The sequence below is a fragment of the Gymnoscopelus braueri genome, assembly GCF_963280865.1.
Source record: "Gymnoscopelus braueri genome assembly, chromosome: 20".
NCBI classification, from domain to species: domain Eukaryota; kingdom Metazoa; phylum Chordata; class Actinopteri; order Myctophiformes; family Myctophidae; genus Gymnoscopelus; species Gymnoscopelus braueri.
This window is the reverse complement of record NC_137622.1, coordinates 39,983,949-39,998,700: the sequence shown is the minus strand read 5'-3', so window position 1 is coordinate 39,998,700 and position 14,752 is coordinate 39,983,949. Positions and strand designations below refer to the sequence as shown.

The 14,752-nt window shown below is 42.6% G+C and overlaps 2 protein-coding genes across 2 annotated transcripts in view; both read right to left on the bottom strand.

Annotated features, from left to right (window-relative positions):
• Positions 1-226: 226 nt before the first annotated feature.
• LOC308076374 (platelet-activating factor acetylhydrolase-like) lies at positions 227-1,810 on the bottom strand (the record flags this gene model as incomplete). The annotated part of the gene is made up of 1 exon (XM_080416607.1): positions 227-1,810. One exon carries the CDS (start codon positions 1,808-1,810, stop codon positions 227-229), a length of 1,584 nt encoding a protein of 527 aa, XP_080272733.1.
• Positions 1,811-3,360: 1,550 nt separating this feature from the next.
• The window catches only part of LOC308075430 (cyclic nucleotide-gated cation channel-like), a 46,202-nt gene continuing 34,810 nt past the window's right edge, over positions 3,361-14,752 (bottom strand). The window contains exons 12-13 of the mRNA XM_080415309.1: positions 4,842-4,988; positions 3,361-4,081 (exon numbers count right to left, since the gene is read on the bottom strand). Of these exons, the coding sequence (XP_080271435.1) occupies positions 3,899-4,081; positions 4,842-4,988 (330 nt within the window). The 3' untranslated portion in view covers positions 3,361-3,898. The remainder of the gene's footprint in view (positions 4,082-4,841; positions 4,989-14,752) is intronic.

Genomic DNA, 14,752 nt, shown 5'->3' with positions numbered 1-14,752 from the left:
TAGCAGCGTTTGTCGTTGAAAAAGACATCAAGAAACTCGTTTCACACCTTCCAACCGACTGATCTCAATCCTTCATTCGACTGTAGTAGTCTGTTTGGTGGAGAGCTACCTTTAGGGGACTGTCCAACTGGACCATAAAACTGGACTATACAACCATGTGCCAAGCACAGGTCATGTTGTCACCACTATTTCACTAGTTATACTGTATGTGAGGCAGAATGATCGCTCAGATGGCCGCGATATCAACATTGTTTCCTGGAATGAGGTTGTCGTCTTTTCCATCAGTCAGTGGGATATTAACATTGGTTCCTTTAATGAGGTTGGCATCTTTTCCATCAGTCAGGGGGATATTAACGTTGGTTGCTTTAAATACGTTGTCATCTTTCCCTCCAGTACGTGGGATATCAGCGTCGGTTCGTGGAATGAGGCTGACATCTTTTCCATCAATCAGTGGGATATCAGCGTCGGTTCTTGGTATAAGGTTGTTCACCGAGGCTTCGTCTTTAACATCCATCAGTCCGATATCAGCATTGGTTCCTGGAATGAGGTTGTCCTCTTTCCCATCAATTGGTGGGATAGTAATATTGGTTCCTAGAATGAGCTTGTCCTCTTTCCCATGAGTCGGTGCGATATTAACATTAGTTCCCGGAATGAGGTTATCATCCTTTCCATCAATCAGTGCGTCCCACTGGTTGAAATCCTTCTCCATTCCAAGATGCCTTTGTAGAAAGGCCAACGACGCTCTGTTGCAGAGGTCCATGGCGAGCTCCGGGTCAGTCGCTCCCTTCAGTTTCATCAGCTTGCCGATCCAGTCTCCTGTGAGGAAGGTGAAGTCGGGGAAGCTCTGGTGAACCGTGCCTCTGATGGTGATCATTTTCCTCTGGACGGACTCCTCCGACTCCAGCTTCTTCATGCGAGCGATGTTCTCCGCCCACTGGAAGTTCTCCGAGTTGATGAAGAAGATGGGCTGCTTCACCAGGGGAAATATCTTCTCCTCCAGAGGTGCCATCCAGGCATCCAGGGCGATGCCACACTTAAAGTTTGCTTCTTTGCAGAGCGCTTCGATCACCGTCGCTCCCCCAAAGGAATGGCCCATGGCCACCGCCCTGCACAGGTCCATGGAGTTCTCCAGCATGGTCCAGTCAAACTGCGTTTGCAGGGCGTTTTGCACCACGGCCCCCGAGTTTATTTCAAAGAGCTTATTCAAAGCACGAATGCATTCATCTGCCCTCTGTTTCACTTGTTCATTTAAGAGTGAGGACACATGCTCTCCAGTCAGAAGTGTTCTGTAGTACATCCACTCCTCCACCAGGTTGCGCGAAGCGGAAGAAGCCGTTTCTCCCTCTGTCTCGGACTCCGTTTTCTCTCGGTAATGATACGTGGCAGAGGCAGACCCGTCTCTGTGTTCCACCGACGCCACGACGAATCCACGAGAAGCCAGCTCTGTGCATATCGCCGAATACAAAGTCCTGAACGCTCCCAGGCCATGGGAGAAGACAACTACGGGGTATTTCCCGTCCTTCTTGAACGGACCGTCCAGGTACGCCGGGATCTTAAACGAGCCAAAGAAATAGTTGAAAATGCTTTCACTGAGTGTTCTGTTGATCTTCATGTAGTCCGCCAGACCGTTGAAGTATTCCTTGCATGGGATCCAGTCAGGCTTTAAGGCGTTCTCGACCTCCTGGCAAGGGTAGTAGAGGCGAAAGAAGGTTCCCTCTACGGTGTGGTCCATCATGAGGTCGGTGCATCCTACCACGTAGGGTCCTTTTCCTTGTGGGATCTCTAGTTGGTTACTGAAGGAGTTCCCCATTGCTAAGGATCCATAGACATGTGGTTTAAATGTGTCTTGAGTCACCAAGGAGTAGTAACTAAACACGGACTGCCTCACTGGACATATACAGATAGATGCATGCTACACGTCTGACTCGTCACGACTTAATGATGACGTAATTGTATGCCTTACCATATATGGTGCTTTTGGATTAGCTCTGAGATTGGTCAAAATGTAGGATTAAGGATTTGTTTAGTCGACTCTAATTGGCGACTAATTGCCAATAGTCGACTGACAGTCGACTAATAAAAAATAATTAATTTTTTTTTTTTTTTTTTTTTTTGGGCCAAAATACATTTTATTTCAAAGGGCCAAGTCTACACAGTTTGTTTTGTCTCCAGCAGAGTTTCTAGTGTCTCTATCTCTCTCTGGAAGAGGTTGCACATGAACTCTGCAGCCGCACTGAGGCGCTCCAACACAAACAATACCAATACAAAGACGAGGAATAAGAAGAATAAAGTGGAAGTTGCGTGTGGTTGCAGGTGTAGACTTGGCCAAAAAACAATTTAAAACATTTTTGGCCCTTAAAAAAAATGTCTTTCTTTTTTTCGACTAGAGTCGACTAAGAGACACTTAGTCGACTCGGACCCCCCGCGACTAACCAGTCGACTAGTCGACTTAGTCGAGGTCAGGCCTATTGTCCACAAACGCAGAGCACAAACATCTCGCAGAAAACATCTCGCAGAAAACAGAAAATACATTTTAAGGTTGGAATATGAATTATAGATTATATGAGAAATGACCCCACACATATTTTATCAGCATCAATTCCAGTTTGGGGTATCGGTGGCCACTTTGGACACAAATAACATGGCAGCCAACGTCTTTGACTTCATTACCCAAGAGTCTCTGCAAGCATGTACTGTACGGCGAGGACACGCTGTGATTGGCCAGTCTTCGTTTTGACTGGCAGTTCTGCCTTGGTGCCTTGGCAAATGCCAGGATGAAACTCATTGTCTCCCGGGCTATATATAGTAATACAGTCAAGCCCCTAGAGCACCCCCCCCCCCCCCCCCCCCCGATTCTATACATTAATGGAAGGATGATTGTTATAGCTTAAAAATGTAACTTTATATTTTTTGGGGATATAATATGCTATATACGTAGTTGACATAGTGCCGCTTTTATCACTTCCAGTTTCACTTGCGTATCCTGTATGAGTCCTCACCCTTGATTGGATAAAACTGAAATCCCGACCTGAAAATGTGATTCTCTGTTTACTAAAGAACTAGAGAGAATTAAGGGAAGACCCATGTTACTGAACAAACACAACATCAGAATGTAGAGCTATTTAATAACACTTATTTTAACACATAGCACTTACTGTACACAGCCTCTAATGGTTTTGAAACCTTTTTCGATCACAGAAGCAACGCATCGATCGCTGTTGGGCCGAAACCTCCTATGTCCATTTTTTACTTCAACACCCTAGATCTGCTATTTTTTTTATTGGAATCCGGATTTTTTATTTTATTTTTTTATATATCCTGAAAAGTATTTTTTTAATTTAATTTCAAATGCATTTAGTTATACTAATGTTAACTTTATGACCTTAAATAAATATACATTGGTCATAAAAAAGACTTTTAGTACTAGTCATTAAGCTACTAACATAGACTGAAGTAATTAAAGCGGGTCATGTTTGGAATTGTAACAGCCACAAGTCTGCTTTACGCGCTAATACAGTACAAACATGACCTGACACACCGGCAATCCATGAATTCGCCGGCGGTTAGGATCGGCCAGTCAGAGAAGCCGTTGAATACAATCACCCGAATACATGGAGACGTTCTACTCTCTGGTATGAAAATCTTGGGAATATTGTGTGACTTGTGACCATTGGGTCCAATATTTAGTTCAGTGACCATGGGGCGAGAGAACGGTTCAGAAGCTGTGTTCACGTTCACTCTTCCGGTCTCCTGAAAAGACGGCTGCCTACTTCACGCAGATACGGGAAGTAAACCGGAGATGGTATGTCTTTCTTTCTTTTTGCCTTGGGTCACAGTCTGATGTTGACCTCGCTGTGGGCGGAGTCACAGTCTGATGTTTACCTCGCTGTGGGCGGAGTCACAGTCTGATGTTGACCTCACTGTGGGCGGTGTCACAGATGCTCTCGTCGCCGTCCACGTCCGACAGGAAGCCACTGCCCGTGGTCGTCGCCATGGTGACGCTGCGTTCCAGGGTTGTGATTCGTTGTTTCAGTCGTAGCTGGGAGGAGTTGAACTCACTTTGCAGACGGGCCACACAAGTCTGATGGGAAATAAATTATCATTATTATTAATCACTGTTCATTATTCATTCATCATGATTATCAATGTAAAACGCCAAGAGAACAAAACAGTCCAAAACAGACTTTTCAGGATTCAAATTCAAAAAGAAGCAAAAGTTGCAGATCAACAAGCTAAATGTTGTGTGACGCTGTAGTGTGATCAAGTAGGGCGTTCATTTACGGAAAAAAACTCAAAAAGTTAAAACATGGAGATAAGAGGTTTCTGCCCGACAGCAACGATATTCTCACACTCAACCCGTCATAGTGACGGCATGGGACCGGACGAGACAAGCGTCAAACGTTTGACGGCGGTCAAACCGGTGGTTCCCTTCAGACCGTCTTTCTATTGGTCGGGGGTTCCCTTCAGACTGTCTTTCTATTGGTCGGGGGTTCCCTTCAGACTGTCTTTCTATTGGTCGTGCGCGACTTCCGTGTCGTTCCACTCGGCCCCCGACCGCCCTATGAGCAAATAGGGACGCTCACACTAAACTAGAGGATAATCACTAGGAGAAACCGGTCGATGAAGTATATTGGGTTTAAGAGGTTAAGGGTTCTTTATAGAGCCAGTCAAATAAAATCAATTGATTTTGTGGATTTATCGATATTCTTTCGACAGCTGATACGCGGAGGACATTCACTCATTCACATGCAGAGATTTTGTGAATTTATAGGATTATTATCATTATTATTATTATTATTATTATTATTATTATTATTATTATTATTATTATTAACAGTAACCTGCAGACGATCCAGGCAGGATTCCAACCTCTCCACCTTCTCTTCGAGCTCCTCCCCTGCCGACACGCCCACTTCCTCCAGAAGCCCCTCCTTCCGCAGGATGTCCCGCCCCCTCTGCTCCAGCTGTGCTCTGGCATGTGGAAACTCCTGCCGGTAGGGGGACCATAATAAAAAGAAAACTTAATGAAAACGTAATGACTCAAATCAGATTACGAAGATCGCTGCTTGTAGATCTGCTATTTTCATTTGAAATAGGGCTTAAGTATTTAATTCATAATGCACGTTTTTGAAATGTTGTAGAGTGAAAGTCATACGTAACCAATAAAATACCAACACTCAAGTAAACGTACAGGTATTAAAACATTTTACTTAAAGTGGCACTATGTAACTTTTTTTAATGAATTGAATGTAATGTTGTCCAATCTGTACGGTGGAATACAGCGAAGCGATAGTTCATGTAGACACAGAAGGCAGGAGGTTATGCTACGTTCACAATCCCCGGACCCCCCCCCCCCCCCCCCCTTTTATTCGCTAACAAGCTAATTCATTCGTACTCCCACAAGCCAGTACGTTCATCCTCGCGCAATTCTCATTCGCTACAAGCAAACTCACTCACACCCTCATTCCCTCAGCGGTTCATTTAAGCAGCCCCTGTTCTCTGTCCATTCTATGTGCTTCGCTGTCTCAGCTGGTGTACAGCTGTTTGTTTTCTAATTACCTCCACCTCCCCGGCCTCCTCCCTGTGGCATTTAGTTAGTGTGGTTGCCCTAACAGGGCAACCAGACTATAGTACTCTTCCCACTTTATTCCACTATCTTCAAGATAAACTTTATTTCACTATCTTCAAGATAAACTTTATTTCAAACCGCTACTCCTCCCACAGTTATCCCCCAATGTCGTGCCATATTTCAAAATGACCGGCTTGACCGGGAATCGTGCGCTTGTATTTTGCTAAGAGATTGGTTGCATAGTTTAATTGATATTAATTTATTAGTGCATTAAATTTCCCCATCCACTTTAATGGGAAAATGAAAAAATTCGATTTCAAGTATTTTTTTCCTCAGAAACTGTAAGGGCTAGAGTTACAAGACTTGGAGGGGAGGTTCATAATTTAGTGCAAAATTATTTAAAAAATAATTACACCAGTCGGCCTCATGGTGGCGCTATAAAAGCCCCCTTTACGTTTTGGCCTATAACTCTTGAACCGTAGGTCGTAAAATAAAAATATTAATAATAATAAAATAATAATAATAATAATATAGTCAAAGCTAAGTGGTTAAAATGATTGTGACGCTATGTTAACTAACTTCACTGCATGGGGACCCCCTGGGGACCCCCTGGTACCCCCCCCCCAAGGACCACTGGTTGAGAACCACTGTGTTAGTCCTTGTCCCTTTATGCCCATATATGGAGATCCCTAATGTCATCAGTATACGCATGCCCCCTTTTTTGCCCATGTATGGAGCTGACTGATTTGTTTGCGCCTGATGCTATGACAACTCATTGAGGTTAGACTGCATTGAGAACTCCTTATAGTCCATGAGCCAGAGCCCCAAAATTGAGCAATTATTATCGAAAGAGTGGGCAAAACCAAACCTATATTAAATTGTTCAGAGGGTCAATACGAGTAAATAAATGTATGATAACCTCACCACAGGAGCAGCTTTTTCATGGTTATCACACATTTTGTTATTTTCCCCATACGTACATGACAGGTGAAAAAATGACAAAATTTAAAAAAGAGTTATCATAATGAAACTTCCTGAGTTGATTACTTACATGAAGACAATGATTTATCGTATTACAAGTTTTCTGAAATTGTATATTTAAATATGCAAATTAGGCATTTAGTCCATGAGCCAGAGCCCCAAAATTGAGCAGATATTGAATATTCCCTCGTTAAAAACCTTTGAATCCAACATCTTAACAAAATGAAATAAGTATGTTGACTCTGGCTTTGTCCAATGTTGATTCTGGAAAGTTATGCAAATTTGGGCATATTTTCCTATGCCTAATTTGCATATTTAAATATACAATTTCAGAAAACTTGTAATACGATAAATCATTGTCTTCATGTAAGTAATCAACTCAGGAAGTTTCATTATGATAACTCTTTTTTAAATTTTGTCATTTTTTCACCTGTCATGTACGTATGGGGAAAATAACAAAATGTGTGATAACCATGAAAAAGCTGCTCCTGTGGAAAGGTTATCATATATTTATTTACTCGTATTGACCCTATGAACAATTTAATATAGGTTTGGTTTTGCCCACTCTTTCGATAATAATTGCTCAATTTTGGGGCTCTGGCTCATGGACTATTATGTGGTTATAGCTGAGTCACGGTGACATGAGCTTGACGTCAGAGGTCCGCCCGCCGGCCCCTCCCTTATGTCTGCCAGGGTTAAAGCATCGTCTATAGCTGCCCCTGCCAGCGATTCCGAGCGTTTTCACTAACGTATGAGAAATCAATCACAGAATATTGTTTTTACAACGAGCTACCCGCCGATCGCTTTAAAAGAAGTAGTAGAGTCTCGTAGAATCTGAGAAAAGAAAAAGTGCCGTCGCGATAATCCGTTCCATAGTTATTGGCAGTTGCATGCAAGGGCCCAACTTCCTGCTTTTAAATTGACTCGAATAAGGAAGAGAGTTCAAGTGACAGTTCATATGAATGGCCTGTAGTTTCGCTGTTTTACCCCTGCTGGTGTCAGAAAGAATTTCTCTCAATGGAAGCGAATGGGTTTTTGACAAACTTTAGACTTGATTTTCTTACCTTAATAAACATTGTCATAAATACTATATGCTTCCAGTCGCTAGTTTAAAGGTAGGGTAAGTGATTTGCTTTGGTTAAAATAAGTGTTAAATAGCTCTATATTCTGATAGTACTCATTGCTATAGAGTGTTTGTTCAGTATTAGGAGTCTCCTTGTCTCTCCACCTCTTTATTAAACAGAAAATGCATTTTCGTTTCAGTTTCAGTTTCATTTCCAATTTTATCCAACCAGGACAGAGAACTCAATCAGGATACAGATTAAACAAGTGGAATTGGAAGAGATGACACTAAGAAATGAGCAGACAAAGTTGGAACTGGAACACTATACAAATTAAGCTTAAAAATGGGTACTTTCTCCTGATTGGCTGAGATTTTGACACCTACCGAAAAATGTATTTTCTGTTAAAGAGCTGGAGAGACGGGGAGACATCTGTTACTGAAAAAACACTCTATAGCAATGATTACTATCAGAATATAGTATTTTAACCTTTTAACAAAATACTTTTTGTTTTAACCAAAAAATATCACTTACCCTACCTTTAAAGTTTCCTTTCAATCATCATTTTATGCGTTTTGGCAAATTATGGTCCCATTTATTTTTAAATTGACGATAAAGTAGGCTATGCTCTAGGAGGGGCGGGATGATTTGATTGACAAGCTACACAACCAATAGCATTCATTCCCCGCCCCCGCTTTTGATTGACAAGCTACCCAACCAATAATGGTCTGGTGGCATTCTGCAGGATAGGATGCGATATTGAAAGATGGCGGATTTGAACTTTCGGAACTATCGGCTTCATTTACGGTCTGTGGAAACCAATGGCATAGCTTCGTCCATTCTTTCTATACAGTCGGTGGTGGAAAAAGTACTCAAATGTTTTACTTAAGTAAAAGTATCAATACTGCGCTGTAGAAGTACTCTGTTACAAGTAAAAGTCCGGAATTCTAAATTGACTTGAGGAAAAGTACAGAAGTACTGGAATCAAAATGTACTTAAAGTACCAAAAGTAAAAGTACAAAAATGTTTGAAAATAGCCGATCTACAAGTAGTAGATCTACAAGTAGTAGATCTGCTATTTTCAAATAGCCTATGTATAAAATAGGGCTAAAGTGGTTAATGTATGTTTCGTAATATCATAATTTATATCTGAAAAGTAACTAGTAACTAAAGTTTTCAAGTAATTGTAGTGGAGTAAAAGTACAATATTTGCCTCTGAGATGTAGTGGAGTAGAAGTAAAAGTATTGGAAATTGGAAATACTCAAGTAAAGTACAAATACCTCAAAATTGTACTTAAGTACAGTACTTGAGTAAATGTACTTACTGTAGTTACTTTCCACCACTGCTCGTCAATGGCAGTCAATGAGTTAATTTGAATATAGGATTGGTCAAAGTAGCAATAGAAAACATGTTCAGAAGCATCTTCCATAAAACCTAATGGTCCTGGATATTATTATATACATTGCACAGATCTCTGTGTGAGTGTGCGTATATGTCCTTTACATATCTCCAGAACCGTCCGTCCGAATATCGCTGAGGACCCGAGGGAGTATGGTGCCCACTGTCCACTTCCGAGTTCCGACAATATATATATCAGACCATACAGTATATAGGTATGAAGAATAACGAGCAATGAAAGGGTACATTGCACATAATATGTATATACAGTATATAATATTCCTAATCCTTCATAATGTTGATATGCTCAGCTGGTCCGCATTAAATCAAAATATACTTAAGTTCATGGCATCTTGTACAGTCAGTCCCCTTATAGCAATTGGAGTGCTAACGATTTATGACTGGGACTCCATAATTGAGCATTGCTGACAACATAGTGACATCATAGTTATGACGTGAGTGTCAAGACAGCCTGATTAAATGTGGACCGCACAGACGGCAAATGGCAGTGTTGAGACAGATAGCCTACGAGCGCATGAAGCCTCCACAAGCCATCAAAGGGAACTTTTCGAGCAGAGATCGATAAACCTTATTTTCCGCTGGTAATCACACCATAGCCTTTCCTGGATGGTAAGGTTCTGACCTTACCATTTGTTAAATGCTTGGCCCATCACAGCCCATGTGTAGCGGAAGTTCTGTCAATGATCTGCCGCTCCAGTCAATGAGCCAGAAACGAGGACACACAGAAGAACCAAGATCTCTGAGGAATCAACAGTTGGCCAAGACTGTAGCTCAAACACCAATGAAGAATCATCATCTGACATACACGGGAAAGAAAACCCACATCTGTAAGCCGTGTGGAAAGAGCTTCGATGACTCGAGTAATCTTACAAGACACCAGCGTCTCCACACTGGGGAAAAGCCTTTCCTCTGTGAACAATGCGGAAAGGGTTTCAATGACTCGGGTAACCTGAAGAAACACCAGCGTCTCCACACTGGGGAAAAACCTTTCCTCAGTGAGATACGTGACAAGACCTTCAGTGTGTTGAGTAATCTTAAGAGACACCAGAGTTTCCACACTGGGGAAAAACCTTTCATCTGTAAACGGTGTGGCAAGAGTTTCCGTCTCTTAGGTAACCTGACGACACACCTGCGTCTCCACACTGGGGAAGAACCTTTCCTCTGTAAACAGTGTTACAAGACCTTCAATGAGTTGAGTAGTCTTAAGAGACACCAGCGTATCCACACTGGGGAAGAACCTTTCCGCTGTAAACAGTGTTACAAGACCTTCAGTGACTTAAGTAATCTGAAGAGACACCAGCGTCTCCACACTGGGGAAAAACCTTTCCTCTGTGAGATATGTGACAAGACCTTCAATGTGTTAGATAGTCTTAAGAGACACCAGAGTCTCCACACTGGGGAAAAACCTTTCATCTGTAAACGGTGTGGCAAGAGTTTCCGTCTCTTAAGTAGCCTGAAGACACACCTGCGTCTCCACACTGGGGAAGAACCTTTCCTCTGTAAACAGTGTTACAAGACCTTCAATGAGTTGAGTAGTCTTAAGAGACACCAGCGTATCCACACTGGGGAAAAACCTTTCCGCTGTAAACAGTGTTACAAGACCTTCAGTGACTTAAGTAATCTGAAGAGACACCAGCGTCTCCACACTGGGGAAAAACCTTTCCTCTGTGAGATATGTGACAAGACCTTCAATGTGTTAGATAGTCTTAAGAGACACCAGAGTCTCCACACTGGGGAAAAACCTTTCATCTGTAAACGGTGTGGCAAGAGTTTCCGTCTCTTAAGTAGCCTGAAGACACACCTGCGTCTCCACACTGGGGAAGAACCTTTCCTCTGTAAACAGTGTTACAAGACCTTCAATGAGTTGAGTAATCTGAAGAGACACCAGCGTCTCCACACTGGGGGAAAACCTTTCCTCTGTTAAAAATGTGACAAGACCTTCAGTGTGTTGAGTAATCTTAAGAGACACCAGAGGCTCTAGCCTGGTAAACCCTCCCTCTGGAAATCTCATTTGTCACTTATTTCAGGAGTGAGTCTGGCATGATCGCCCATTCTGCAATTTTGGCTGTGGGCTGGAGTTGGGCGGGAGTAATACCGTTGACCGACAACCCCTTCAGCCAATCAGCAGTGTTCCCCTTCAGCCAATCAGCAGTGCATTTTTACCACCTCCAGACTAATGTGACGCAACAGGACTTTTGAGACGGCCATGCCCACAATAGGTTGCCTTATTCGGATACATGCGTGTCACTGCCCGCCCCTGCCGGTTCTCTGAATTTTTATTTTTAAATAGGCTCTGTCATGATTAATTGACCACATATATGAAGATAAACAACTAAATTCTATCCAAACAATATCTTAAAAGTAAATTCCGTGCCTCAAAAAAGAAGTTTGAGAGCGTTTTAAAACCGAAAGTAAGAAGTAAAGACAACGCACAAACAACAATGGCTGCCGTTCGTGTTTTGTCGGCTGCACTCAGGCTGCACTCGGCTTCATTCGGGCTCACTCGAACTCGCCACCTGATTGGCCAACTTTCGCTGTCAATCACAGAACGATGAGCGACGACGCTGATAGGCTCGTCCATTTGGAGAACGGGCTAAAAACACCCAGACAAGCCTTCAGGCCAGACTCCCTCGTGAAATCAAATGGAAATTAGATTTTCCGGAGGGAGGGGCTTTACCAGGCTACAGAGTCTCCACACTAGAGAAACACATTTCCTCTGTAAACATGTGTTTAGGTCACCTGACAGCACATCAAGCACTGGGGGGGAACAATGTCTGTATCCGTCAGCCCGCGCGGCTGAGGAGAACACAGAAATCCTCATTGTGTTCTGGAGATTGTTCCCTGATTGGCCAACCCAAACTGTCGGCTTCACAGGTTGGCAGAGCGTTTTTTGCATCGCTGAGGACCCAAGGAAGTGTGGTTTCCTGTGTGAAGTCGGCCGGATTGGTGGTTACCACGAAATATCTATTTGAAGATAATCAGCATGACCAATGTCATAGATTGGCCTTTTTACTATCACGAACGAAACGTCCAGTCAATCCCAAATTTGAATCACATGTGGTTTACTACAAATCCTCCACTTTGATCCATAGGGGGTGCCACAAATGCGCAAAATGTAACCGTTTGATGCAAAAACATTATTTCGGGGTGGATCAATCCTCTCTAAATGAAACGCAAGTGATCTCAGGAGTGACGTGACAATGTAATTGGCGCAGCCTCCGACGGTATTCCTCCCAGCGTATTCCTAGAGTCCCGGCGGCCGCGACTCGCATCGGCGCAACCACACTTTGCAATTGCCCTGAATTGCGGCACGTCTAGTTACGGGGCCAGCTTGCCAGCATGGCAGCAGGCCCTGTTTTAATATTGCCTTTATTTCGTTTCTTCTCCTTCTGCCACTTTTCGCAGTTCTGGCTGAACCGTTCATACGCTTTTTACGAAACTCGGCCGTATGATAGATGGTCATGGAAAACTATCAAGAAATAAATCTCACAATCTTTCGTCAAAAGGAGGCGCTATAGCACTCAATTGAAAATGCCAACTTTGAACAGGTACAACTCATACCCTGTTTGACCTACAGCCATAAAACTTTGATACACACATACGTCTACTCATGATGAACAACTTTCACACTCTGACTTTTGACCTCTGACCTTTAGATCTCCCACCATTTTGAATTATATGAAAAACAGGGATTTTTGAGTAATCTGCACGAAACTTTTTACACATGAACTTTGGACCTATGCCGACTCAACGATGCAGCGGATTTTCCATAAGTGAAAAAACGAGAAAAGGTGCTCCTCGGAGCACAGGTCTCCGCCAGGTCAGGTAGGTTATTGTGGCCTCCTGGTGGCGCTATAATAGGCCAATGTGAAAAGGGTGCCATTTCTTCTTAGGCCTTTCACGGCAATCAGACACTGCATTCATGATTTGAGGCATTTTGTTCCAAAAATGTGTTTTGCTAAATTAGACCTGCTAGTGGCGCTATAACATGCCAATGTGAAATGGGTGGCATTTCTTCCTCGTCTAGTGGGAATGTGCGTGTGAAATTTCACGGAAATCCTGGACTTTGGAAGCCAACCATAGGCAATCAGGATGGAATATGGGAAATCTGACAGATCTGGGTTGATCAAATGACTATAGAGATACTGTGTACCGATTTGCATGACGTTTGGATACAATCTGTAGGAGTAATGTCAAAAAATTGGTTTTGCACAAATCGGCCTCCTGGTGGCACTATAACAGGCCCATGTGAAAAATTTGGGCCAGAGGTTCTGAATTGGCATCCAGGTAGTGTGTGTGCACAGTTTCGCAGCGAGCGGGCCAATGGTGCCGGAGATTAGCTGCTAACACACAGACAGGACACACACACGGACGGACGGACGGACGGACGGACAGGGGGTAAAACATACTCTCTCGCCATGCCTTTCGGCCTGGCGGAGACAATGAAGCTTTAATGAGCCAATACATATTGCAGTTTTATGACAATTATTCATCTGCCCCTAACACATACATGCAGACTCACATTTATTTGAAACTTTGCGGTAATGTAGAGGGTCATTCCAAATATCACTGAAACCAATCTTACTCCAATTGGTCAAAGGGGGGCGCTATAGTGATTTTTTTTAAATGCAAACTTTAAACAGGCAAAAGTCATGCCTCGTTTGGCCGACAGCCATTAAACCTGCTTACACATGTGCCTTGACTCATGAGGAACACATCTATCACGTTGACCAGTAAGCTCCGCCCTTAGATTGTCCGCAATTTTGAGCAGTTTGAAAAACACTTAAACGCAGGAATAGCCGATCTACAATCAAACAACATCTTGTAGATCGGCTACTTTCACTAGTTCGTTCTGAGGAGACAAAAAAAAACTTTATTGCTAAATGGTTTGTGAACAACCAGTTATCTAGAGTAGTAGGGTCACAGAGGCTTGGTTCATAATGGACGAAAAATAATTATAGATGTCAACAGAGACTGTCAGGGAGGCCATAAATCTAGCTCAATGAGAAGAGAGGCAGCCTGTGAGTCCGTGGGTCGCTGGTACGATCCCTGTCTGTATTGAGGTGATCATGATTTGGCATTCTTGGGTTTACACATAGTGTTTCTTGAGGATAGGCTTAAGCCTTAGGTGTTGTTTTACTGAGGTTAGGGTTAGTGAGGGTTTAAAATGCTCATTTGTTAATTGCATGGTCTTCTTTCTCTCAAGTTCAGTCTTCTATGTTTCTATGGCTTATTGTGCATATTACTTATCATTGCTTCTTTCTTTTTTCTTTCTGCATTCACTGGCCCCGTATTATCGCAGCTTGCAGCTATATTTCATATTGTTATAGGTTGATTCTGTGTTTGTACTGTGGTCCTGTACTATGATATGTGGTAGTTTAATTATGCATTGAAGGTTCAATGTTATGTTTATGTAAAACTATATTTTATGCTCTGCTCTGGGGGGTTTGTGATTTCAGATCTGTTGTCCTGCTTGCGCAGGTAATCTGTAATATCACATGAGCAGAGTCACACCGCCAAATCTGATTGCAAAATCATTGCAGTAAATGGTTAATATTGCTTGGTTATGGTTGGAATGGTTATATATGCAATATGGTAAATTGTTAATAAATGGTATTGGTTATTCCTGAGCTGAAGTGTCTAAATGAAGTATGTTAAAGAGGTGGTGCCATGGTTTTGCACCTTTTCTGTTTTTCATGTGTCTATGAGGTTGATAGAACT